Below are 26,382 nucleotides of genomic sequence, written 5' to 3'. Positions count from 1 at the left end.
GTGAACAAGGGAATAGTGGGTAGATAGGGGATGAAAAGGTTTTTCTGGAAGTTTATTCCGGTGTTCTTATTATTGTAGTTTGTCAATAAACTTCCTTTTTTTCCCCTTTTAACTTCTATGCCTGTTTTGCTCTTGTTCTAATCCATATCTCACAGCAAGAAATAAGTAATTTTCTTAGTTATTGGTTTAAAACCACAACAATGGGGGAGGAACCAGGAAGGTGGCAGTGTGTGCAAGGGCCGTTAGTGATGGTGCAGCATGGTAACGGTGGAATGGAACGGTGGAATAGACAAGAGCTGGTGGTGGCAAGACCACACCAGAGTGCTTGGTGCACGCAACAAGACAGGACACGCCAGAGCAGTGCTGTGAGGAGCCCCCTCACAGCACACTCATTTGTGTGTGACCCGGAGCTTCTCTGAGCCGTCATTCCTGCAGGTGACCTCGAGGCCAGACTGCAGGACTTGGTGACCTGTGGCCTTGCCGAGGCTTATCTTCTTAAGGTGACCTTGAGGGCAGACAGTGGGACTTGCTGCCTCGGAGCTTTTCTGAGGCATCGCCCATCCCTGCAGTCACTGCCCTTGAGACCAGGGCACAATCCTTGATGAGGAGCCTCCTGTCCTTGTGGCAGGAGCCCTCAAGACCCAAGTGCAGGACTTGCTGTCCTGCAGTCTTGCCAGGACTTGAGTCTTGCAGGTGCCTTCCAGGAACGACTGCAGGACTCCCTGCCTCGGAGCTTTTCTAAAGGCATCTCTCTTGCAAGTACCATAAATCCAGGCACTGCCATGGAGCAGCAACCCCCAAGAGTTCCCAAGCTGGCCTGGATGCAGGAGGAGGAGGAATAAGAAGGCCCTGGAGCTGCCCCAGAGGTAGAGACTGAAGAGGTGCAGGAATTCCAGACACTGGAGGAGGGTGAGTTGCAGAGTTTGGCCTTAGGACTAGTGCCTGTTGCTAGCTTGGCCGCATCCCACTGCATGCCATGCCATGCCATCCCCTGGTGCTGTTCCTATGGAAAGGATGGGAGAGTGTTGGAGAAGATCTGGAGCAGCAACCCCCGAGAGTGCCCAAGCTGGCCTGGGTGGATGAGGAAGAGCAGGAGGAGGAGGAGGAGGAGGAGGAGGAGGAAGAAGGTCCTGGAGCTGCCCCAGAAGTGGAGACTGAAGAGGTGCAGGAGTTCCAGCCGCTGGAGGAGGGTGAGTGATAGAGCTGGGACAAAAGGCTGGTGCCGCATCCGAACCCATTGCATCCCATTTCATCCCATCCCAACCTATCCTGTGGAGACACACCCAGGGACAGGACACAAGTGGGGCTGAGGCTGCCCCTCCAGTAGTGGCCATGCACCATCCCCTGGGGCATCTCGGGGCTGTCCCTGCCTGGGGATCACAGGACTGGGCTGCGTTCTCTGGCCACTCCTGCAGCCCCTCAGCTCTGGCTGCTCTTGCTCTCTGCCAGATGCAGCCATGGACCAGACACAAGAGCAGGACCTTGCCTGTGGCCTCTTCCACAGAACACCTGCACAGGTACCTGCAGCCATCCCCAACTGGGCTGGGCCTGCTGGCACTGCTCAGCTCAGCACCATGCTTGGAACACTCCATGCAATATCCCTCTCTTCCCACCCTTCCTTCTCCTACCCAACATGCAAATTCACCAAGCGCATTTGGCAAGAAGAGACCAGTGTCATGGGCACTGGGTCCATGGAAGATGGTGACGTCTACACCAGCGACACCAGTGCTGCCATGATGGAATTCATTTTAGAGGAGGGTGTTTCCATTCCAGAGCAAGTAAGCAGCCTGTGGCCAGGGATTGATCCTCCAGGGATCGCTTGGCCTCCCAAGCCACGCCTGCTGATCACTCTAAGCCTTTGAGGCCATTGCAGCGTGGTGACAAGGGAAGCACTTCTCTGGGGAAGCTGGGGACATTCCTGACTCCCTCTGGCAGCTTTCCAAGTCTTCCCTTGTGCCTTCTCCAGGTGCCTGCCATGGTGAGGTACATCCACCAGTGGCTTATGGCCAATGAGTCTGCTGACTCCAGGCTGGGCAGGACCCTGCTGGATCTGACCGAGGCACAGCCCGCTGACGTGGTCATTGCTCTCCTGCGTGTGGCCCCAACGTGTGACAGGTACGAGGCCTATGTGCCCAGAGGGCTCAGGGCTCCCCAGCCCATCAGCCTGCACAGCCTGACCCAGGTGTCTGACCAACAGAGAGTTCCAGGGTCCTGTGTACCTGGGACCTTTCCCAGCCCTGCTCCATTGGCCCCTGAGCCTGCTGCCATGCTGTGGAGACTTTTGTGGCAGAATGGTTAGGCGAGAAAGGCCATGACTGTACAAACTTGCTAGAGATAAAACACCACTAGTGCAGAGGCAGTCTCAAGGACGGATTGCCCTTGAGATATGGGGAGGAGAACAAGAATGTGGTAAACAGAACGAGAAAGAAGAACCAGGGACGGTCTGGTAACCGCAAGAATGCAGAAGCACATAGCTATGTACAGCAGTAACATAGATAGCAGAATAACCAATGATGAGCTATACTTTTGCAATATGTATGAGCTAATTAAATCATGTATTTAAACACGAGTGTAATGATCAATAAACGAGATTTGCTTGACGACCACCTGGTGTCTGCGTCTCCCTTCTCCGACAAATGGCGACCCCGACGTTGACCCCCTGCTGAGAAGAAAGCGGGTGAGAGAACATGCCACGGTCGGTGAAGTAGTGTTGGGGCCCGATGCACCCAGGTCGGTGCTAAACGACGAAGGGAAAGCACCCTCAAGGACTACATTGGTGGTCTTGAGCCATACGTGCTGCCGGAGCCGGAGAGGTGCAACAGCGCTGACGACAAAAATGGACAGGCAAGCAGCATATGATTTATTTTTGGGGTTATTAGATAAGCTGGGGGTTAGAGACATAAATCCTAGAAAAGACGTACCGGGATTGCTAGCATGGGGTCACGCGAAGGGTTGTTTTTCCAACCCGCACACGGTACATGAATTGAGTGAGTGGCGTAAGTTAGGAGATGTGTTGTGTGAAGCAGTCTTAGAAGAAGATAAAACAGCAAAGAAGTTAGGAAAAATTTGGCGAGTTGTGCATAATACTCTATTGAAACATCAGGCAGAAAAAAGAGCGGCTCAGCAAGCAGTAGAAGCCTATAAAAGGAATGCACGGTATGGAGATCATGAACCTTTAGCGCCAAGTGTCTCTCAAGTAATTATACCTGCTTCTAGCAGTTTGGGCACAGATGATTGTGCTTGGCCCTCGGCGCCCCCTCTCAATGAGTCCACAGAGGACGTTGAAGTGCCTGTCGTAGCCACCTCTGATATTAAGGACCCTTCAGCCCAATCTGTTAAGCCTGGAATGCGTAGTTCACAATCTCCGCCAGAGCCAGATCCTGTCCCTGGGGCAGAGAGTGACCTGTGGGAGGAAATGGCTAGACAGAGGAGAGAGGCATGGAACGCATTGGCTAAGCATGGGCTAGAGAGTGGGGATGAAGTCACCGTGGAGGCGGCGAGGATGTGGGCTCTGCCTGTAGTTTACACCCCGGGGGTAAACCAACAAGGACAAGCTGTTCAGTTAGGGACCTATACACCTCTTGATTGGAAGTTGTTAGCTCAGCTGCGACAGACAGTGAGTCAATTTGGATTTAAGAGTGAACCAGCTAAACAAATGATAGACTACATATTTGATACGCATTTGCTAACTGTCAATGACTGTAGAAGCATTGTGAAACTGATGTTTACTCAACATCAGCAGCTGCTGTTTAACGCACATTGGCAAGCTTTAGTTCAAGAGTCGGTTGGAGTTCAAAGAGGACCCGGTGATCCGTTACAGGGAATTACAGTGGAAGAGATGATGGGATTAGGAAATTATAGAAGAACCGAGGCTCAGATGATTTCCGGACCAGACAAAGTTAGGGAAGCTATGCGTCTGGTTAGAGTTGCTATCAGTCAGGTGAAAGATAGCTCAGGAATTCCCATGTATATGGGAATCAAACAAGGGAGAGAGGAGTCTTTTGGAGACTTTGTTGATAAGGCTGCTACCGCTATAGAACGAGGGGTCCCTGAGTATATGCGAGGGGCTTTGCTTAAACAGTGTGCCTTGCAGAATAGTAACGAGACTACTAAAAGAGTTCTGTCGACCCTGGGGGCTAATTGGACGATTGAGGAAGCCTTAGAAAGAACGGCATTACAACCAACAGGGCAACAAGCATTCCTAGTGAATGCCATTAAAGCATTAGGAGAGGGGTTACAGAAACAGGCAGAAAGTACACAGACACAAGTGTTAGCTGCTCTTGCTCCGCTCCGCGCTCAAGCAGCGGCAACTGCGGCGGCGACCCAGAAGCCCCCTTCCATGAAATGCTACTGCTGTGGAGGAGGAGGGCACATGAGACCACAATGCCGCGCGACTGGGGTCTGGTGCCAAAATTGTCAAAGCAATACGCACAACTCTTCTGCCTGCCGCCGACGTTCGGGAAACTCACGGCGGAGCGCGAATGGCGGCCGCGCCCAGACACAAGTTGCTGCCGCGACGTCAGCGCCACCTCGTGTCTACAACCAGCCACTGCCGGGAGCTTGAGACTTGACTTAGCAGCAGCAATAAAAACAACGCTGATGACAACACACCCTGTTCGAATTCCTACGGGAGTTTACGGCCCAATAAAGATTAGGGGACAAGTATATGGAGGACTTTTATTGGGGCGCTCCTCGATTTCTGTGATGGGCCTATTTGTTTTACCTGGAGTCATAGATGCGGACTATACCGTAGAGATACAAATTATGGCATATACGCTCTACCCTCCAATTACTGTTGAAGCCGGTCAACGCATTGCCCAATTTATACCACTGCCACAAACAACCAAAGGCATTCAAACATTGATGCAAGGCCCTCGGAATAATCAAGGATTTGGATCATCAGGGACAGCCATGCTCACAATGGACTTAAACAGCAGACCAAAAAAGAAAATAACATTGAAATATGCTGAACAATCAGTAGAACTTTGGGGCTTGTTGGACACGGGAGCAGACACCAGCATAGTATCTCCGGAGTATTGGCCTAGCAGTTGGCCATCCAGACAAACCATGGATACAGTGACCGGAGTCGGGGGATACACGCTAGCTAAAAGAACACCCCCTATACAAGTGATCATAGATGGGCAAACATTAGTGGCTGTGTTGTCGGTTGTCCCTTTACCTCCAACAGTACAGTGTTTAATAGGAAGGGACATTTTAGTCCAGCTTGGAGTTGTTCTATCTAATGAGCACCCTTTGGAGTAATTGCCATTGCTTGGACTTTCCCTATTCCACTTACCTGGACAACCGACAAACCAGTGGTGGTTAAGCAATGGCCTCTAAAAAGGGAAAGTTTGTTGCAGGCACATCAACTAGTCAGAGAACAATTTCAACAAGGTCATCTAAAATTGTCTACTAGCCCATGGAATACTCCTATATTTGTGATTAAGAAGAAATCTGCAAAGTATCGTCTTTTGCATGACTTGAGAGCAGTAAATGATCAAATGGAAGCTATGGGAGCATTGCAACCAGGTCTTCCGAATCCAGCTATGCTCCCACAACATTGGGCCCTTCTGATCATCGATTTAAAGGACTGTTTTTTCACTATCGCCCTCCACCCACAAGATACAAAGCGATTTGCCTTTACCTTGCCTGAAATCAACAGAGGGGAACCTGATAAGCGATTTGAATGGACAGTATTGCCTCAGGGCATGCGTAACTCCCCTGCCTTGTGTCAACTATATGTCAATGCAGCCCTACAGCCTTTGAGGCAAAAGTGGCCTGAGACCATAATTTATCATTACATGGATGATATTCTTTTTGCTCAAAAGCCCCAATTCACTTCTGATCAATTGAGAGAGATCCAAACTACATTAGCAAAAGCATCTCTTGTGGTTGCTCAAGAAAAAATACAACAGACCGCACCTTGGAAGTACCTGGGATGGACTATTACCAATCAAATTGTGCGTCCACAAAAACTGCAGCTCTCAACAAAAATTGTCACTTTAAATGACGCGCAACGCCTACTTGGTGATCTTCAATGGTTGAAACCCATAGTTGGCATCCCAAACACCTTACTAAACTGCCTTCGCCCACTGTTGAAGGGAACAGATCCCAGTTCGCCTGTCACGATTTCCCCTCAACAGAACAAAGCAATCAAAGATATTCTCCAGTGTATAGAAGTAGGTTTTGTTTCCTGTCGCGATATTGACTTGCCCATTGACCTTACTATATGGAATACCTCAGAACATCTTCTCGGCGCTCTTACACAATTGCAGAAAAAAGCGGGGGAAATGAGGGTCCTGGAATGGCTATCCCCACCACTACAAGCAAAAAGGACAATAAGTACAAAAATTGAACAGATGGCCACCCTGTTATGTAAAGGCCGTACCAGGATAATAGAAATTACTGGAACTGAACCTACAACAATTTACATACCTATAAAAAACGAAGACCTAGACTGGTACCTGCATAATTCGGAGGAGTTACAGACAGCGTTGCTGGGATCAGGAGCATCTGTTTGTACAGGACCTTTAATACCACGACATTTCCTATGGTTAAAAGATTGGGACTGGGTTGCAAAACCGTTGTGGTCATACCAGCCTATACCAGAAGCCGTTACGGTCTTCACAGATGCCGGGAAAAAGTCAAGGAAAGCAGCCATAACCTGGAAGGAAGGGTCCCAATGGAAATATCATCTGATTGAAGCGGCTTCAGAAGACAGTCTGCAAACATTAGAACTTCTTGCCGTTGTGTGGGCATTAAGTAAACTACAAGGGCCTTTAAATGTAGTCACAGATTCTTACTATGTAGCAGGGGTAGGACAAAGAATAGAAGATGCAGCAGTCAAGGAAGTCCAGAACAAAAGACTATATGAATTGTTGTTGCAACTAAAACGGGCTGTGAGGGCTAGAACAGAACCCTATTGTGTTATTCACATTCGAAGCCACAAGTGGGATGTAGGATTAGGAGAAGGAAATGCAAGGGCAGATAGATTAGTAATGAATGTAGTTGATGACAAAATAACAGAAGCCAAGGAGTCGCATGCTCGATTCCACCAGAATGCAAAAGGATTGGTGCGAGAATATAGAATAGCAATCCAAGAAGCAAAAGCTATAGTAAGAGCTTGTCCAGTTTGCAGTCATCACAATAGTGGTACAGGGTTGGGTTGTGGTGTAAACCCTAGAGGGTTGAAGAGTAATGACATTTGGCAGATGGATATCACGCACGTTTCTGAATTTGGCAGAATGAAGTATGTGCATGTCACCATAGATACATATAGCAAATATATCTGGGCCACAGCTCAATCGGGGGAAAAGGCAAATCAGGTGATTAGGCATTTAACCAGCTGTCTCGCAGTAATGGGACTGCCAAGAGAAATAAAGACTGATAATGGGCCTGCATATATTAGTCAGAAGGTCAGTCGATTTATGAGATTGTGGGGAATCAAACATGTTACAGGAATTCCTCACTCACCCACGGGGCAAGCCATAGTTGAAAGAGCAAATTGAACCTTGAAACAGTATCTAAGAAAGCAGGAGCAAATAACAGATCCGCAGGAAAAATTAGCCAGGACTCTTTTTGTGCTAAATCATTTATGTGTTTTTAGGGATGAAAGTGAACCACCAGCAGTTAAGCATGCAGAAAGGGAAGGACAGAAGGAGAGACAGAGTCTAAAAGCTGTCGTTCGATATAGAGACCCGAAAACAGGACTATGGAACGGTCCTGCAGAAGTCTTGTATTGGGGCAGAGGTTATGTTTGTGTTTCCACCCCCTCAGGAACACTGTGGATTCCAGCTAGATGGGTGAAGCCCTGGATTGATACAGCCAATGGCCAGTAACCTCCTTGAGTCAGCCCCAGTAGGTGAATGGTTAGACTCCTGGGGTATGAGAGGATGGGTGAAAAATGTACTTATGATGTTAGCTGGACCAGTTTTGCTTGTTGTTATAATTTTGCTTTTTGGACCATGTATTTTACAATGCATTCAGAACCGCTTAATTGCATTAACTACAGCCTTGTTAGAAAAACACGCTAACCTCGTAATCCAAAAAGAAAACGGGGGAAGTGTGGAGACTTTTGTGGCAGAATGGTTAGGCGAGAAAGGCCATGACTGTACAAACTTGCTAGAGATAAAACACCACTAGTGCAGAGGCAGTCTCAAGGACGGATTGCCCTTGAGATATGGGGAGGAGAACAAGAATGTGGTAAACAGAACGAGAAAGAAGAACCAGGGACGGTCTGGTAACCGCAAGAATGCAGAAGCACATAGCTATGTACCGCAGTAACATAGATAGCAGAATAACCAATGATGAGCTATACTTTTGCAATATGTATGAGCTAATTAAATCATGTATTTAAACACGAGTGTAATGATCAATAAACGAGATTTGCTTGACAACCACCTGGTGTCTGCCTCTCCCTTCTCCGACACCATGCCATGCCCCGTAAGGGCCCTGTCAGCTCCCCCTGCCACTGCTGCCCAGGCCACGGGGATGTGTCTGAGATCCCCGTGAGACAGAGCTGTCACCCTGCAGAGCTGCAATGACCATGTGGAAGACCATCATGTGCTCAAGCAGGACTGTGGAGCCAGTGGTGCAGATACTCCTCGATGTGCTGAGAACCTGGTCAGAGCACAGCAAGTGCACCTCCGATGGGGACAACACGGGTGTCTTTGCCCTGACTGTGAGTTTCTGCAACTGGCCTTTGCTCACCCCATGGCCGACCACCTCTCCAACAGCTCTGTTTCCTCCTTCCCCCACCACATCTTCCTGCTTCAGGCACTGGGCTGAAACCTGGCCTAGGGGCAGCTTCAGGGGCACCAGGTGTGGAGCTCCCCAAGGCTTTCCCCTGGCCTTGCCCTGCCACACTCAGGCCCTGCCACACAGATGCCTTGGCACTGGGCACTATCCCTGGGTGCTTTGTCCTCTGCAGGCAACAGTGGTGATGTGGAAGTTCCTTCAGGTGCCCTGTGTCCCACGGGTAGTGAATGTGTATTTCCCCCGCCTCTTTGTGCATCTGCTCTTCCAAGTGTTCTTCAGCACTTTGGATATATCAGAGGATCTCAATGCCTTCTGGAAGGGATGCCAGGAGCAACACGGCCTTGCCATCAGCCCCAGCAGGTGCTCCATCCCAGTCCTCCTGTCCCTGCCATGTCCCCAGGGCAGGAGCCAGTGCTCCCAGCATGACCTGGGATTTGCTGTGCACACAGGTTTGCAGTGCGGGCCCTGAAGTCCCTGCTCTGCCAAATGCGCTGTAATGAAGTGGTGTTGTCAATGGAACACAAGTGTGGCTGGGACACACTGCTCTGTGCCGACACCCACCATTATGCCGTAGGTCTGCTGGCCAGGTGAGACCCCTTCTCCCCACTGCCTCTGGAATTTGTGCCCTGTGCCCAGGTTGCCCTGTGTCCACAGTCCCCATTGTCGAGGGCCAAAGGGCCTCATCACCAAGGGATGGCCAAGGAGACTGGAAAAGGCTGGGAAAGGAAGTCACCTCCCAAAAGGCTCACCCATGAGTACCCATGAGCAGTCACCTCCCAAAAGGCTCAGATTCCCTTGCAGGATCATGGTGAAAGATCAGGACTTTTCAGTCATTCCTGGGAGATGTTTGTCCCTCTGGCTCATAGTCTTGGTTACTTTTTCACCCTGGCAGGGAGATATCCTGTGTCTCCAGGCGCTTGTGTTCCCGGATTGCTCGCTACCTGCTCCGGGTTCTTAGCACACAGGAGGCACGCTGGGATCTGCCTGCCCTGGCATTCCTTGTGGAGGTGAGCCCCATGGCCAGAACTGCCTCCCTGCAGAGCTGTCTGCCACCTCTCTGCCCTCTCATAGCTGCAGCTGCCTGGGACGGTGCCCATGCCCTGGGCTGCCGCCTGCGCCTTGTTTCCTGTGTGTTTCCTGCTCCTGCTGGCTGGCTCCCCTGTCACTGTCCTGTGCCTTTCAGATGCTGGACTACCTGGACTTGAGTGAATGTGGTGCTAACAGGCTCCTGGAAATCTTCTCAAGGCACCTGAGTAGCGAGTGCAGGGACAAGCGTCATCTAGTGCTCAGAGCCCTTTTCAAGCTCAGTGACGATCCCTCAATGGTGAGAAGTGGGCAGTGGCAGAAGCTGCACTGGGGAACAAAGTCACTTGGGCTCGGCTGGGCTTTGGGCACCGAGGCAGCTGCTGCCAGCTCTCTTGCCTCCCGCTTCAGCTGCCTGAGTGCTTTGGGACAGGCCTTTGGCCTCTTGGCCCTGTGGCAGCAAGGTGGCATTTCACAGACTTGTCTTCCACACAGAATGAAAAGATGTGGAGCCTGACTGAAAGGCTTGTGGAGCTCCTGCGGGACGCAGATAGAGAAATAGTTAGGATGACAATCATGGTACTCAGCTCTGTAGTCTTGGACAAGGAGATGCTGATACCCAGCCCCATCGCCCTGCAGCTAGCTGAGGTGCTCCCACCACTCTTTGACCACGTAAGGCTCTGTGCCCCCAGCCGAGGCCACTGGCTGCTGCCTGGACACTTGGTGCACCAGGCCTGTGCTCTGCTGAGCCCCGTGCCGACAGGGCTGAGGTTTTTTTCTCTTCCTTCCATATAGAATAATAGCCAGGTGCAGCTGGTGTCCATACTGCTCTTCCAAACATTGGTGATTGTTTTAGTTGAAATGGAAATAGAAGCCCTATAGACACAAATGTATCAGAGCCTGCTGCCACTCTTCTTCCACTGCCATGACGAGAACCAGCGTGTAGCAGAGGTGAGGACTCCCGGGCTGCTGCTGTCACCCAGGCAGGGGGCTCGGCTGCCTCCTGCCCTGGCACCTTGCCGGCTGCAGCCTCCTGCAGGCCTTGGCACACGAATGCGGGTCCTGTGCCCTGCCTTGTGGGGCCATCTGCGGGTCTCTGCTGCTCTCCAGGCCTCTCAGAGAGCACTGCTTAGCATGGCCAAGTTCCTGAAGAGGAGAGATCTTGGAAATCCCGTGAAAAAGGAGAACCTGTGGAAGTTCGCTGAGGTCCTGGTAAGGACGGCCTGGAAGGCCCAGCCTTAGCCTGGAGAAGCCCCCTGTCTCCGGCGCTCGGTGTATGGGGCTGGCAGCTGCGCCCCTGCCCAGTGCCGCAGCCGGGGGCCGCACGGCTTCTTCTCCAGGCTCCTGTGGCCCCGAGCCGGCTGCCGATCGAGCCCCGAGCCACTGGGGCTGCGGGTCGGGCCGGCACCGCGGCTCCCCGGGCAGCAGCCGGCCCTCTGCCCCCTCCAGAGCCCGGTGCCAGCGGCTGCTGCCCGGTGCCTCAGGGCTGGACGGCCACGGGAGGCCGGGGCTGGCCGCAGGCAGCGCCCGGCCGAGGGGCAGAGCCCGCGCCAACCCTTCCCTCCTGCCGCTCTCCGCAGCTGGCACAGGACGAGAGCCGAGCGGCCGAGCACCTGCACCGGGCCCTGCCATACCTGCAGAACCCACAGGAGCCCCTGCGAGCGGCAGCCATCAGGTTCATCGGTGAGCCACGAGCCCGGGCTCCCTCCCCGCCGCAGCTCGGCCCCGGCCCCGGCAGCTGCTGTCCCGGCAGCGGCCCCCGGGCCCGGCGCCCTGGAGCCCCGGCTGCTCTCGGGGCTGCTGCCGGCCTCTGGCAGCCGTGCCCTTGGGCTGAGTCAGGATGCGGCAAGGGCTGGGGCTGAGCCCTGCCGGGGCGGGAGGGCGTGTGGCCCCAGGGCTGGGGGGCCCAGCTGTGCCGCCGGGGCCCTGACAAGCTCTGTGTTCCCAGGGATTGCCGGGCGGCTCCTGATGGGGCAGAAGAAAGAGCTGCAGCTCATTTACCAATGTGAGTGAGGGCAGCGGGCTGTCAGCAGAGCTGGCGGGGGGAGCTGCAAGTCCTGGCCTGGCTGCTGAGGGCTCTGCTCAATGTGCGGATGAGGGGCAGCGTGGGCAGAGCACACCGAGATTTCAGGGGCACGTGGGGTGTTCATGGTCGCAGCTTTGGGCTGTTCCCCTTGGTCCCTGCTCCCTCTTGGCCATGGCAAGAGCCAGCTGGGATGGCTCTGGCAGGGGGCTTTCCGGGGGCCCTTGCAGGTCTGGGATCTGTTTGTCTCTCTTCCAGCCCTTGAAGACACGATGGATGACAGCAGCCTGGAGGTCGGAAGCCTGGCAGTTCAGACGTTGTGCCTGCTGAGGGCAGGAGACCCCGCTCCGATCTCCACATTCCAGAGGCTGCGAGATCAGCTCCGCAGGGCATGGAGGTCACGGCCTCGTCTATCGGACCTCAGCTGGCTGTGCTGCTGGAGGTCTGCAGAGAGCTGATCTGTCTGCTGGGGCCACATGAGCAGGCAAAGATTTCCCTTTTTTTCAAGATTGTTCTTTTCTTCTTTTTGTTTTTCTTTAATATATAAATATAGGATATGTTATGTTAGACATAGCTCCCAGGAGCTTTCTTTTGCTGCCCATGGTGTACAGGGTATAGCGGAAGAGGGGGAAAAGGGCTTGCGCTTGGCAAGCTGCCCAGGCGTGGAATGGTGCGGGGAAAATGGCCAGAAACCCTTGGCTTCTGGTGGTTTTGCTGAAGGCACAAGCCCTGTCCCAGCCAGGAAGTGCCATCTGTGTCCTTGTGCCCGTGTGGTGCTGGCTGGTTTGCTGAGGGCTCTGTCATGATCTGCTAACACAGGTGGACCTCATGAGAGATTCGTTTGATCTCTCAGTGCAAAAGGAAACAAAGGGATTTAATTTTAAATCACAGTAATGGTGCACTGCTGTGGCGGGGTGGATGTCAGGGGTGCTGTGACCTTCCTGAAAAAGCGTCCTGAGAAGGACGGCTCTTAGTGGCACTGACATGTTCCTCTCCTGGCCTGGCAAGTGATGACTTGCTAAGCAGCAGCTCCTTCCCAGGCAATGCAGGGAGAAAAAGGACTAGAGCTCTGGCCAGCAATTACCACAGAGAAATCAGCCTTTATTAGTGCAGGGCCCTCTGCCAAGGGGGCTAGCACAGCAGCTCCACTCAACTGGGGGAAAAAAACCCAGGATTTATATCGGTAAAGAGAGGGGCGGGGGAAACTTGGATACAAGTAGCAGGGTGGAATGGCAGGGAAGAACACCAATGGGGTACAAGAGTTTAACATGTAACACCAAAGGGTTTCTGGGAGAGACGCTTTTCTCACTGAGAGGGCAAAGTGCCTGGCCTATGATGAAGATCTGCAGGGGATCACCAGCACTCGATTCCTCAGCCCCCACAGTGCACTTTTATTTTAGTGCCAACAACAGGAGTTAGAGCTGGTTTTTTGAAGGAGAATTGCACTAGGTTTAAGTGATTCTGGAAGGCCTCAAATTAAAGGGCTCATCATTTCACAGGTAATTGCATTGGTGATTCATAACCAGTAGTTGATTTTCTGTCATGTATCATTTGCAAGCAGGCAGCTTTGTGCATGTCTTCCAGTAGTTGGTCAGGGGTACCAACTATAGCTATAGGTCTCCTCTTTCCAAGGGGTTAAGCCCTGCTGCCCAATAAATTGCACGCTGAGTTAGGGACCACGGGTTACATCTGTCTCCTGCTGTTGAGAAGACCCCATGTCCCCAGTACCCACTGGCTTCTTGTTCTGTCAGTTGAATCTGATCTCCTCCAGTGAGAGATAATCACAATACATATTTTGTCTCTGACTCGTGAGGGAAATGCCTGTATGCCTTTTTCAACTTAGCCAATTCAGTGGCAGTGTACAGGATTTCTTCAGTGGTTGTATGCGGATCAGTATCTTCATCATTGATATGATTATATTCTGTTTTAATTAAAGGTTTCCAGCTAGGACAGCAGTGCTCCCCACAATTTTTCATCGGTTAGTTCTTTTTGAGGGTAAATTTGATTAATGAGAGGGGTTTCTCTCTCCTCTGCTTCTTTTGGTGAGTAAGCCCACTTTGAATTTTTAACACATCTCTTTGGGCTGCTGGCAACAGGTGGATCTCATTCCTTTCTTCATCTGTTTTTGCAAAATTTCAACTAGGTTTTGAAGGGAGTCTATAATAGTTCTTTCCTTGCTTCTTTGCTTAAAGCGAGTTTCTATAGCTTCTGTAAGACAAGCTCCCAAAACTGAGCAGAGTATATATTTTTGCCCAGTTTAAATTTTGTTTCATGTTGTAAGGAACATATTCTATCAATTACATTTCCCAAATTAAACCACTTATTAAGTGCACACTCTTCCCCTCCCAGAGAAGGTCTGGCACTGTGTTTTGCTAATAGGGCATAAAATGCAGCTTTAACTTCTGCACTGCCATTTTCACTCATTTTTACAAAGGGAAAACCACTGCAGGGAGGTATCAACTTAAGTTATGCACACACACAGCTTTTGCTGCATCACCCTTTGCTTCCCTGTGTGGGTGACTGTCGCCCTGAAAACTCCGCTTTGGAGCTTGTTGACATAGTTTCTAAAGAACTTTCCCAGGACAGTAACGATAAACATAGATATGTATGCATTCCGTCTGTTACACGTCTCTTGATGGACATCTCTTATGGCCAGTGTGGTTGGAAAGGTGTTATGCTGACTACCCAATCCCTGGCCATGGTCAGAAAGCTATAAATTGTGAGAGAAGAAATAAAGTTTGCTTCTTCTTCACCATCTCTTGAGCTGCGTCCGTGTGACTTATTTCGTGTCCGACAGTGACAGGTGATGAGACCAAATCTGCTTGGGAAGCACTCCTTCAGTTTAAAATTCTTGTTGTCTCTTTGCTACACCAAGCAGTCAAAATTCATACACAGCAACAAGAAAAAACAGTCCCGCCCTTTTGCACTGAGATCTTTTGCAAAAGTCTGAAGACAGAGCCCTCAAACGAGTGTGGGGTGATTTTCACCTAGGCATGTACAGTTTGCCGGAAATTCGAGTTTCCCCCCCTTGTTCACTCTTTTGGGAGTGTCGGGCTAGGTGCAGCTGGAGCGAAACATCCTTCCCCTAATACAGACTGCACAACAAAACCTGCAGCCTCTTCTGTCTGTCAGAAATGCTGTCCTTGCCACCAATTTAAATGTCATGATCTGCTAGCACAAGCAGGTGTCATGAGAGGTTTGTTGGACCTCAGAGTGCAAAAAGGACACCAAGAGATTTCAGTTTAAATCACAACAGCAATAATGCACTTTTATTTTAGTGCAAGTAACATGGGTTATGCGATAGATGAGAGGGAGAGAAAGAGAGGGGGAGAGAGGGATAAAGAGGCAAAGTGAAAAGAGAGAAAAAGGGGGGGTTATGGCTACCAACAGACAAGACAGGGTCACCGGTGTCTTCTTCTGTGGGGAGATCTCTCTCAAAGAAGGTAACTTAGAAAGTCACTTTTACAGTCTGTTTCAAAGCGAGGGGCAGCTGGCCAAGAGGTGGGGAAATATAGGCTATTGTGATCACACCTGTTGCTCTGGGCGGCAAGTGTAAAGTACAGAATAGGCCACTCCTTACAAGTCCCTTGTTGTGGTTTTAAAGCAGCAACTAAAAAATCACTAGAAAACTTACTTATTACTTGCTGTGAGATATGGATTAGAACAAGAGCAAAACAGGATTAGAAGTTAAAAGGAATAAAAGTTTATTAACAAAACTACAAGAATAACAGAACCAGAATAAAACTTCCAGAAAACCCAACTCTCTCACTTTTTTCTCTTTTTCTCTCACTACCCAAGTATTCTCTTGTTCACATGACAACATAGAGACAAAAAACTTCGGTGTTTACAACAATCTCAATTCTTGCTATTGTGATAAGCAGAGACCCTTTTGTTCGTCTAAACATGTAGATACGATGCTTTGCAAAACTATGCTTTGTGGAATCAGGATGAGGTTGAAGGCTGCTACTGACGCTTGCATAAATCACTAACGGCCTTACGAGCTTTCTTGAATTCCAGAAAGTCACCAAAGATAAGCCTTAACAGAAAACAGTGAAGAAAGGTCAAAAGGATAAGATTGAGGAAGACCTATGATCTTCATCCCGCGACCACCAGAAGGCAGAAAAAAGACCCCCTAGCAACCGGAGACACATGCGCAGAGACGCCAGAGAAAGGACACGTAACCCAGAAGCCGGGTTAAAAGGGGGAGTACGGAAACCAGTTCGCGGGGCAGGAACTCTCCTGCTCCCCTGTCACCCAGCGCTGATCTTTTGCTTATTGCTTGCTTGCTGTAATTAATAAAACTTTTCTCTGATTGAACCATATCACTCTCTTGAGTGAATTCATAACAAATTTGGTCCCGTGACTCGGATGCAATCTGTAGGACAGATTCTCAGCACTACCAGGGGGGCGCCCTGCTAACATTTAGTGGCTCAGAGGACCAGTTTCTGCCTCGGTTGCACTGACGAACCTAAATTTAAGGCAATAAGCAAATACACAGGACTCGTGAGTATTACAGGAACCATTCGGTCAGGGTCGGGATCCCGGAGTGTGGCAAAGTGGTGTGTGTGTGAGAGGGGGACCGGTAGCCAGATTCCCCAAGCGAGAGCACTACTACCCTCAGTAGTGCGGTTCCCATTAGCCCACGAGGGCGTGGGCCACGAACCAGGGGAAGTGAAAGAGTCTGTGTGATTTGAAGGCACTCCGGAAGAATGGGGCAGGGGAAGAGCAAGCACCCTGTATCTATTAAACTCCCACCGGTACCTAGAGATAGTCCGTTAGGTTTTATATTAGAGAATTGGGAGCATTTCCCGGGAACAGAAAATAAAGATAGGGCAAAAATGATTCACTATTGTGTAGAAGTATGGGGAGGAAAGGAAATTTTAAAGAATGTATTTTGGCCTATATTTGGATCAACCGAAAATTGGGTTAAACAAAAATTAAATTCCTGGGTAAATACAAAGATCCCCTTTAGCTCAGAGGAAAGTGCTTATGCAGAGATCTGGGTAGTAAATCCCGAGGTTTTTATATTTGAGCTGACACAGAACTCGGGGGAGGGGAAGGGAAAGAAAAAGAAACCCCAAAAAGAAGACGCTTTGATAATACCCCCCCCTCCATTTGTACCACCACCACCACGAGCCCCTCCCCCTCCAAACCCCGAGGAGGAGGATTTAGACATGCCAGAGGTGGGGCCTGTTACCAGGAATAGATCCAGAAGGAAACAGGAGAACCTATTCCCATTAAGAGAGATGCCAATGGGTGGCCCCCAAGCTGGAATAGGGTTTATATCTGTCCCTCTTAGTTCAGGGGATGTTAGAGACTTCAAAAAGGAAATGGGGCATTTGCTGGAAGATCCATTGGGGGTTGCAGAAAGAGTTGATCAATTCTTAGGACCCAATATGTACACATGGGAGGAATTACAATCTATCCTGAATATTTTATTTACGGCAGAAAAGAAAAACATGATTAGAAGGGAAGGAATGCGCATTTGGGATGCTCAGCATGTCCAGGGACCACTGGCAGATGTAAAGTGGCCCCACCAAAATTCCCATTGGGATCACCAAAATCCAGCGCACAGAGAACATATGCAGGATTTGAGGACTATTATAATTCAAGGAATTAGGGAGGCAGTCCTGAGGGGTCATAATATAAATAAAGAATTCAATGAGAGGCAAAAGAAAGACGAAACTCCTACGGAATGGTTGGAAAGGTTAAGAAAGAATTTTCAACTATATTCCGGAATGGATCCAGACATCCAATTGGGACAAGCACTGCTTAAAGCACAATTTGTGGCAAAAGCCTGAGAGGATATTCTGAGGAAGATAGAAAAATTGGATGGGTGGCAAGACAGAGGTTTGGATGAGCTTTTGTGGGAGGCACAAAAAGTGTATGTTAGGAGAGAAGAGGAGGCTCAGAAGCGGCAAATTAAGATGATGGTGGCTGCTGTGAGAGAGAGTAGAGATCAAACCTGGAAAGGGAAACAACAGAGACCGATCAGAGATTCAAATGAAAGACAGAACACTAAAGTTTGTTTTTATTGTGGAAAGAAAGGACACTTTCAGAGAGAATGTAGGGTGAGGATCCAGGATGAAAAGATGTTCAAAGAAGACTAGGGGGGTCAGGGACTCTTTATTCTGGGGACCCAAAAACACCAGAAAGAGCCCTTGATAAAGTTAAAAGTGGGTCCCCAGCACCAAGAAATAATATTCTTGGTAGATACTGGAGCTGAGAGATCAACCATTCAGTTTTTACCTAAAGGATGTAGTATATCCAAGGAAACTGCCACGGTAGTGGGGGCAAAAGGGGAACCCTTTGAAGTGGGGCTTATTAAAGATGTGGTGATAGAATCAGAGTCAAAAATTGGGTTGGGAAATTTTTTATTAGTACCAGAAGCAGATGATAATTTGTTTGGATGGGATTTAATTATTGAATTAGGAATACATTTAGATACAGTTGATAAGGAGTTGAAGATAAGGCTATGCCCTTTAAGAGTAGAAGATGAAGACAAAATAAACCCAGAAGTGTGGTATACACCTGAGAGTGTGGGACGGTTGAGGATAACCCCATTCTCGGTCACTATTAAAAACCCAGAAATCCCAGTTAGAATAAAACAATATCCCTTGTCACTTGAGGGACAAAGAGGGTTGAAACCAGAAATTGACAGACTGTTAAGTAAGGGACTATTAGAACCATGTATGTCACCTTTTAACACACCCATATTGCCAGTAAAGAAGCCAGATGGGACTTATCGTTTGGTACAAGATTTGAGAGAAATTAATAAACGCACAGTAGCACGGTTCCCCGTAGTTGCAAACCCGTACACCTTACTAAGTAAGCTGGGACCCGACAGTTTTTGGTACAGTGTTATAGATTTAAAAGATGCATTCTGGGCCTGCCCCCTTGATGAGACTAGCCGAGATTATTTTGCATTTGAATGGGAAGATCCAGATACAGGGAGGAGACAACATCTGAGATGGACAGTATTGCCCCAGGGATTCACCGAATCCCCCAGTTTGTTTGGGCAAGCATTGGAGCAGATTTTACAGGATTATCAGACAGACCCAGGAGTGACCTTGATACAATATGTAGATGACTTGCTTTTAGCTGGGAAAGAGGAGGAAGATGTAAGGAGAGAGAGTATTAAGTTGTTAAATTTCCTGGGTTTAAAGGGATTGAAAGTATCCAAGGCAAAACTCCAATTTATAGAAGAAGAAGTTAAATATTTAGGCCATTACCTTAAAAAGGGGGAGAAAAAGATGGACCCTGAAAGGATACAAGGAATTCTGTCAATACCGGTTCCCAAAAATAAAAGGCAGATACGTCAAATCTTGGGGTTAACAGGGTACTGTAGACAGTGGATTGAAAACTATAGCAGCAAAGTTAAATTTTTCTATCATAAATTGACACAGGAGGGATTAATGAAATGCAGTTCAGAAGACACAGAAAAATTCCGGGAGCTACAAGAAAGTTTAATTCATGCTCCTGTCTTGAGTCTCCCAGATTTGAGAAGACCCTTTTATTTGTTTGTAAATGTGGAAAATGGAATTGCCTTTGGAGTCCTGACTCAGGAGTGGGCAGGGAGAAAGAAGCCGATAGGGTATCTATCAAAGATCTTGGACCCCGTGAGTAAGGGCTGGCCAACTTGTCTGCAAGTAGTAGCAGGATGTGCCCTACTGGTGGAGGAAGCTAGGAAAATCACCTTTAATAGCAATTTGAAGGTAATGTCCCCCCATAACATTCGGGGTGTGTTACAACAAAAGGCGGATAAGTGGATTTTAGATGCTAGACTTCTAAAATACGAAGGAATTTTAGTTGAGGCCCCAAACTTAATATTAGAAACCACTACTTTACAAAACCCGGCTGCATTTTTGTATGGAGAACCTGAAGGCGAACCTTTGACACATGACTGTATAACTACAATTAAGGAACAAACCAAAATTAGACCTGATTTGGAAAAAGAGGAATTAGAAAGCGGAGAAAAGCTGTTTGTGGATGGGTCCTCCAGAGTAATAGAAGGAAGGAGGAAAACAGGCTATGCCATTGTACAAGGACCTGATTTGCAAGTCCTAGAATCAGGTCCATTAGACAAATTTTGGTCAGCCCAAGCCTGCGAATTGTATGCAGTATTAAGGGCATTGAAACTACTAGAAAGAAAGGAGGGGACAATATGTACAGATTCCAGATATAGTTATGGAGTGGTGCATACGTTCGGTAAACTGTGGGAAGAAAGAGGTTTAGTAAACTCCCAAGGGAAAGATTTAGTTCATCAAAAACTCATAATTGCAGTATTAAAAGCCCTGAGAAGGCCCAAAAGGTTGGCAGTGGTTCATTTAAAAGGACACCAGAAGGGAATGGACTTGAGGAGTAGAGGAAATAATGCCGCCGACCAGGAGGCGAAACGAGCGGCATTACGAACCATGGTCCTAAAAGAAAGAGGGGGGCATGAAGAAATTTTGAAACATAGGGATAGTGACTTAAAAAGTAGATTTACTGAGGAAGAGAGGTTAAAACTCCCAGAGACAGGAGCAATAGAAAACCCAGAGGGGAGATGGTTTCTCCCAGATGGCCGGGAAGTACTACCAAAAGCCATAGCTCAAAGAATATTAGAAAAAATACATCAAAGGACACATTGGGGAGCACAGGGGTTAACAGACTATTTTGCTGCAAGGTATATGAGCACAGGTATCCGAGACTTAGCTAAGCAAATTACTAGAAGCTGCCTCCCATGTTTACAAACGAATAGGAAAAATCTCAGAAAATTACCGTATGGAGGGAGACCCCTGGCAAAAAGACCCTTTGCAAATATTCAGATTGATTTCACAGAACTACTGAAGGTAGGGAGACTTAAATATCTCCTGGTCCTAGTAGACCATCTCACCCATTTCGTAGAAGCTTTCCCAACATCTAGGGAAACTTCACAAACAGTTGTAAAGGTATTATTAGAAGAAATAATCCCTACATATGGAGTACCAGAGACAACAGACTCTGACAAAGGTCCCCATTTTACGTCAAAAATAACGCAAGAGGTGGCAGAAGCATTAGGAATAAAGTGGGAACAACACACCCCTCAAAGTTCTGGAAGAGTAGAAACGATGAATGGGGAAATAAAAAAGCAACTTACCAAGCTGGTGATGGAAACGAAATTATCATGGGTTAAGTGTGTTCCACTAGCCCTTCTGAATATTCGAACCCAGCCAAGGGCAGATTTGGGAATTTCCCCTTTTGAGATGTTATACGGTATGCCCTATAATATAGAGGAAGTTCAAACACATCCAAATGTGAGTGATCAATACATCAATAAGTACTTAATAAAATTAATGAAGTTCAAAAGGGCATTGTGGGAAAAAGGGATGCTAGCTCAAACACCACCATTGGATTTTATATTACACCAGGTACAACCCGGAGAGTGGGTGCTGATAAGAAGTTGGAAAGAGAACCCCCTAACACCGAAGTGGGAGGGACCGTATCAAGTCCTACTAACAACTGGTTCTGCAATCCGAATGGCAGAGAAAGGCTGGACACATGCCAGTTGAATAAAAGGACCTGTGAAGCCACCAAAAGCTAATAACTGGGAAGTGGTTAGCCTGGCTGGGGATTTGAAACTTAAGATATCCCGAACAAAATAACATCCAAGAACTATTAACCTGCTTAGAAATTTATGAATAGTAAACTCCATAAAGGCTTTTATATAGAATTGTTACCCTTTTGTCTGTTTTAAATGTATAATATGTGAAGAACATTGGTGGACCCACTGTCATAGAGGCTATCCACCAAGAGGGGTGTGTAGATCTTGCTACACTGCCCAGAGGAGACTCACTGATTGGGCCCTAGTAACCAGAACATGGGCAGGAGAGTTTGAGACAGGATCAGAGAAGTGGTGGGCCATCTACTCAAAAGGAGTCAATCCCTTGTATTATTGTTACCATCCAAACGAACCTGCGCCTTTTGTAGCAAATATAGTAGCTGGGTTGTGCAGACAGTGGCTCCAGGAATTGAGGTGCAATACCCCTTTAGTAAAACATAGATGTTGGGAAAAATACATACAAAGAATCAATAAAAGAAGGAGTAATTCCCCTCCTGAAGAATACTCTTGCTGCCAAGAAGATGGTACACCCCATGTCCCGCGGCAACCGGGTCGATGACGGGAGAGGCAGAAGAGTAATAAACTGTGGAGGGAAACACTCCAATATACATGGGACCAAAAGGTCATGGTCCTGGAAATGCCACAAGAGTGGGAATGAGACAACCCAGTGTCATGGGGTAGCTTTACCTTTAAGACAGCTTGGAGGGAGAGGAAGTTGAAGCTGCTGGTGGCTGATGGGAGTTTTTCCTCCTGACCAATTATCGGTCATTTCCAAGAATTGACAGCAGATCTGACTATTAAAAAGTGAATTCAACTTGTAAACACCCCTTTAAGAAGTACAGACAGAATTCTCTTGCCCTCTTTGGTTTCTGGCTTCTGACAAGGTAGCAGGACTCTGACAAGGTAGCAGGACTCTGTCTCGGCCTCCTCCCCCCGCCCTCTCCAGGCCGACCAGGCCGCGGTGGAGGCGGAGGGGGGGAGGGGGAAGAAAAACAGCGCTAGTCAGCCGAGCTTGGTTTTCAGTTTTTGTTGCTAGACTGAAACTTAACACCATGAACTCTTGCAGTTTTCTTAAAGCTTTTAATTCTTTTACTACCTGGATAAACATACAGATTACTCCTTTTCTCAGAAAGACAGAAAAGGAGAGAGACAATCAACATAGAGAAAACATCATAGAACTACCAAAAGCAGTGAAGAAAAGAGTTAAGTTTGAATAAGAAAGAGAGAATAAGGAGATGCTTTACAGCTGAAATATCTTTCTGTTAAAGCTATAGAGATAGACAATAATAGTATAAAAAGACTCCTTTAATTCATGATAAGAGTATTAGGAGGAATAAGAAATTCAAAGTGTAACTTTTGAGCAGAAGAGAGAGAGAGTACTTGTGATACTGTGAGTTGCTGGAATTGAGTTGAGTGAAGATTTTGAAGCTTTGGGGGCAAAGGGAAAACTGTTTTCCAGGAAGGCTCACAGAGACAAATGAAGAAGACTTCTGCCTTTGAATAACTTATCCTTAAAAATAAAATCCCTAACTCAGTGACCCATACACACCTCGGAGAGATGTGAAATGGGAGGAGAAGATCTAATGACAGATTTCCGGGCAGCTGGCATTAGAGAAATAGAAAACTATGATGAAAAATAGTTTTCTCGTGAGAAACTCCGTAAGCTAACAGAAAGAGACTTCTGTTTCTCTACAAAGACTGATGAAAGACTGTAGCAAGAATTAAGACTGTTTTTAACCACCAAAGTCTTAAAGTTATTTGTCTCTATGTTGTCATGCGTACAGAGAAATAGTTAAGATGTGGAAGATAAGGGGGTTTTCTGAAAGTTTATTCTAGTATTCTTATTCTTGTAGTTCGTTAATAAACTGTCTTTATTCCCTTTAAGTCTTAAGCCTGTTTTGCTCTTGTTCTAATCCATATCTCACAACAAGAAATAAGTAGTTTTTTTAGTTACTGGTTTAAAACCACGACACCCAGCGAAATAATTTCCGGGGAATCCAAATTGACACTTCACAAAAGAAAAGCCTCTATTATAGCAGGGGAAGCCAATGCTCATTAAAAAAGTCAGTAACATTTATAATCTTAATCAGCACATTTAACATTTGCACAAGCAAGACTCACGAACCCTTCAATTGGTCTTTAATTCAATGGGAGGACCAGGTCATTATCCAATCACAGATCACCTCTGGAGCCCCTAGCTTTCAAGTTACACTAGACTCTCTCATTAAGTGGAAGGGTACTAGTTATAAACGGCCCAGGCGTAAGGTACTATATATGTGCCCAGCTTCTAATCCTGGCAGAGGATATTGTAATTATCCTGGTGAATTTTATTGTAGATATAAATTGGGGCTGTGAGACAATTTCCATGGGGTAAGAAAGTACAGAACCCAGATAAGTATCTAAAGGTTGAAAGGGGTCCACATGGATGTATAAAGCCCAAGACAGATCCCTCGGGGGCAGTAATGTATGTTGGGACTTGCAAATTTCACTATATCAATATCACACAATCCCAAGACCCTGGGTGGTTATTGGGACGAACCTGGGGTCTCAGGGTATGGGAACCCGGAAAGGATCGGGGAGTGCACATTCTTATAAAGAAAAAGGTGGTTCCCCATGATTCGAGATCTGTTGGACCAAATCCAGTGGTGTGGGGAGCAGTAGACCCCAAAGTAAGGGATCAGAATAACCATTCAGAAAAACTAGAAAATAGCAAGTTCCAAGTATCAGCCACGGTAGGGATAACCCAAGAATATGGAAATGAAGCCTTTTTGAAAATTTTACAGGCTACCTTTAAAGTGTTAAATAATACACACCCAAATTTAACTAGGGAATGTTGGTTATGCTATAACATAACCACCCTTTTATGAAGCCATAGGCTCCATAGCAGAACCGAAAAGGGTAAACGGTACCAATCCTGCTGCCTGCTTATGGAAAACAGGAAGAGAAGATACCCCAGGAATAACGTTATCTCGAGTCACTGGAAAAGGAAAATGTCTAGGAAATGTGCCCCCAGATAAGAATCATTTATGTCAGACAAAAAATGCAGATTAAGGACCCTCGCAAGCCGGCTCAGTGGCTGATTCCAGCAGCTAATACTAAATGGCTTTGTAACACCTTAGGAGTAACCCCATGTGTTTCTGTAACAGCCTTTAATGAAACCTACGAATTTTGCATACAGGTTATAATAGTTCCCCGGATTATCTATCATTCTGAAGAATATGTGTATACACAATACCAAAACCCAGAACATCATTTGGTGAAGCGAGAACCCCTCACAGCACTAACAGTAGCCGTATTGCTAGGCATAGGAGGAGCTAGACTAGGAACAGGTGTAGCGTCCTTAGCGAATCAGCAGCAGGGGTTCAGAGAGCTTAGAATTTCAGTAGATGAGGATTTAAGAAGAATTGATAAATCTATAAAAGACCTCACGGACTCCCTAGACTCGCTAGCTGAAGTGGCCTTGCAAAACAGAAGGGGATTAAATCTATTATTTTTACAGCAAGGGGGCCTATGTGCTGCACTCAGGGAAGAATGCTGTGTATATGTAAACAAAAGTGGGGTGGTAAGAGAAAATATGGCCAAATTACGGGAAGGACTGGAAAAGAGAAAGAGAGAACAAGAAATGCAACAAAGTTGATACGAATCCTGGTTTAACTATTCTCACTGGTTAACAACTCTGCTATCTACCATAGCGGGACCACTAATTTTACTAATTTTAGGACTTACTTTTGGCCCTTGCATCTTCAACAAAATCATTAGCATCATGAAAAGCAAGTTAGAAGTAGCTCACCTTATGTTAATACAAGCTAAATATGAAGCCTTAAATAGGGAAGAGACAGAAGATTATTTAGAACTAAGTAAAAGAGAACTACAAAGATTTAGCAAACAAAAGTAAAGAATAGAAAAAAGGGGGGATTGTGATAAGCAGAGACCCTTTTGTTCGTCTAAACATGTAGATACGATGCTTTGCAAAACTATGCTTTGTGGAATCAGGATGAGGTTGAAGGTTGCTACTGACACTTGCATAAATCACTAACGGCCTTGCGAGCTTTCTTGAATCCCAGAAAGTCACCAAAGATAAGCCTTAACAGAAAACAGTGAAGAAAGGTCAAAAGGATAAGATTGAGGAAGACCTATGATCTTCATCCCGCGACCACCAGAAGGCAGAAAAAAGACCCCCTAGCAACCGGAGACACATGCGCAGAGACGCCAGAGAAAGGACACGTAACCCGGAAGCCGGGTTAAAAGGGGGAGTACGGAAACCAGCGGTGCGGCAGTTTCGCGGAGTGGGAACTCTCCTGCTCCCCTGTCGCCCAGCGCTGATCTTTTGCTTATTGCTTGCTTGCTGTAATTAATAAAACTTTTCTCTGATTGAACCATATCACTCTCTTGAGTGAATTCATAACAGATATGAACAGCGTTAGGCATGCTGTATTGCAGAATAGAGCTGCTATTGATTTTTTGCTATTAGCACAGGGCCACGGCTGTGAAGACGTTGATGGGATGTGTTTCATGAATCTTTCTGACCATTCAGTGTCTATTCATACTCATCTTCAACAACTACAGAACAATATGAAAAAATTGGTTTCAATCCCTAGGTCTCACAGGATGGTTAAAAAATTTGGCACAAATGGCAATTGTTGTTATATTGATCATTGTGATTGTGTTACAGTTTATTCCTTGCATACTGCAATGCTTGCAAAACATGGTAAAGAAGGCTACTTCTACAGTTTTGCTAGTACAAAAAGAAAACAGGGGAATTATAGAGGAATGGCTAGCTAGCAAAGGTCATATTCCCATGCAGCAGTTAGCAAGAATTAGACAATAGAGTACAGTCGGTGTGAGATGTTGCAAAGTCAGGAAGACCTTGGTGATAACTGTTAACTGAGAACAGGATGCTGTGATCAGAAGAATGTGAATTCAGCATAGATGAGCGATCACAGGAATGTGGAATTAGGTGGAGTTGACCTTAAATGAAAATATCCAATAATGAGCTTGC

The 26,382-nt window shown here is 47.2% G+C and overlaps 2 protein-coding genes across 3 annotated transcripts; both read left to right on the top strand.

The window, feature by feature from the left end:
* The first annotated feature begins 304 nt into the window (after positions 1 to 304).
* On the top strand, positions 305 to 1,912 carry LOC111944839 (uncharacterized). The gene is made up of 3 exons (XM_023947511.2): positions 305 to 1,190; positions 1,450 to 1,517; positions 1,650 to 1,912. The coding sequence occupies exons 1-3, from the start codon at positions 977 to 979 to the stop codon at positions 1,860 to 1,862; spliced, it is 495 nt and encodes a 164-aa protein (XP_023803279.2). The 5' UTR covers positions 305 to 976; the 3' UTR covers positions 1,863 to 1,912.
* A 7,290-nt stretch (positions 1,913 to 9,202) lies between these two features.
* On the top strand, positions 9,203 to 16,125 carry LOC147648059 (uncharacterized). Of its 2 annotated transcripts, none has more exons than XR_015280344.1 (9): positions 9,203 to 9,344; positions 9,650 to 9,764; positions 9,941 to 10,081; positions 10,276 to 10,452; positions 10,576 to 10,731; positions 10,891 to 10,992; positions 11,361 to 11,463; positions 11,729 to 11,785; positions 12,062 to 16,125. XR_015280344.1 is itself a non-coding variant. In XM_086867851.1 (9 exons), exons 5-9 carry the CDS (start codon positions 10,669 to 10,671, stop codon positions 12,259 to 12,261), a joined length of 525 nt encoding a protein of 174 aa, XP_086723977.1. In that variant the 5' UTR covers positions 9,207 to 9,344; positions 9,650 to 9,764; positions 9,941 to 10,081; positions 10,276 to 10,452; positions 10,576 to 10,668; the 3' UTR covers positions 12,262 to 16,125. The 2 variants fall into 2 exon arrangements, 1 of the variants encoding a protein (XP_086723977.1); XM_086867851.1 differs by having other exon boundaries at positions 9,207 to 9,344.
* Positions 16,126 to 26,382: the final 10,257 nt, after the last annotated feature.

This window comes from Cyanistes caeruleus, chromosome Z (assembly GCF_971803275.1).
Source record: "Cyanistes caeruleus chromosome Z, bCyaCae1.hap1.1, whole genome shotgun sequence".
Lineage (NCBI taxonomy): Eukaryota > Metazoa > Chordata > Aves > Passeriformes > Paridae > Cyanistes > Cyanistes caeruleus.
The sequence above is the reverse complement of the archived record's forward strand: the minus strand, read 5'-3'. Positions and strand labels throughout refer to the sequence as shown.

What these genes read in the sequence shown, in the direction of transcription:
- LOC147648059 (XM_086867851.1), top strand. Translation starts at nt 10,669, where the DNA reads ATGTATCAGAGCCTGCTGCCACTCTTCTTCCACTGCCATGACGAGAAC. An exon ending in AGAACCAGCGTGTAGCAGAG is followed by an intron (nt 10,732 to 10,890) that starts GTGAGGACTCCC and finishes GCTGCTCTCCAG; the next exon opens with GCCTCTCAGAGAGCACTGCT. An exon ending in GGCAGCCATCAGGTTCATCG is followed by an intron (nt 11,464 to 11,728) that starts GTGAGCCACGAG and finishes CTGTGTTCCCAG; the next exon opens with GGATTGCCGGGCGGCTCCTG.
- LOC111944839 (XM_023947511.2), top strand. Translation starts at nt 977, where the DNA reads ATGCCATGCCATCCCCTGGTGCTGTTCCTATGGAAAGGATGGGAGAGT. An exon ending in GTTCCAGCCGCTGGAGGAGG is followed by an intron (nt 1,191 to 1,449) that starts GTGAGTGATAGA and finishes GCTCTCTGCCAG; the next exon opens with ATGCAGCCATGGACCAGACA. An exon ending in TCCACAGAACACCTGCACAG is followed by an intron (nt 1,518 to 1,649) that starts GTACCTGCAGCC and finishes AAATTCACCAAG; the next exon opens with CGCATTTGGCAAGAAGAGAC.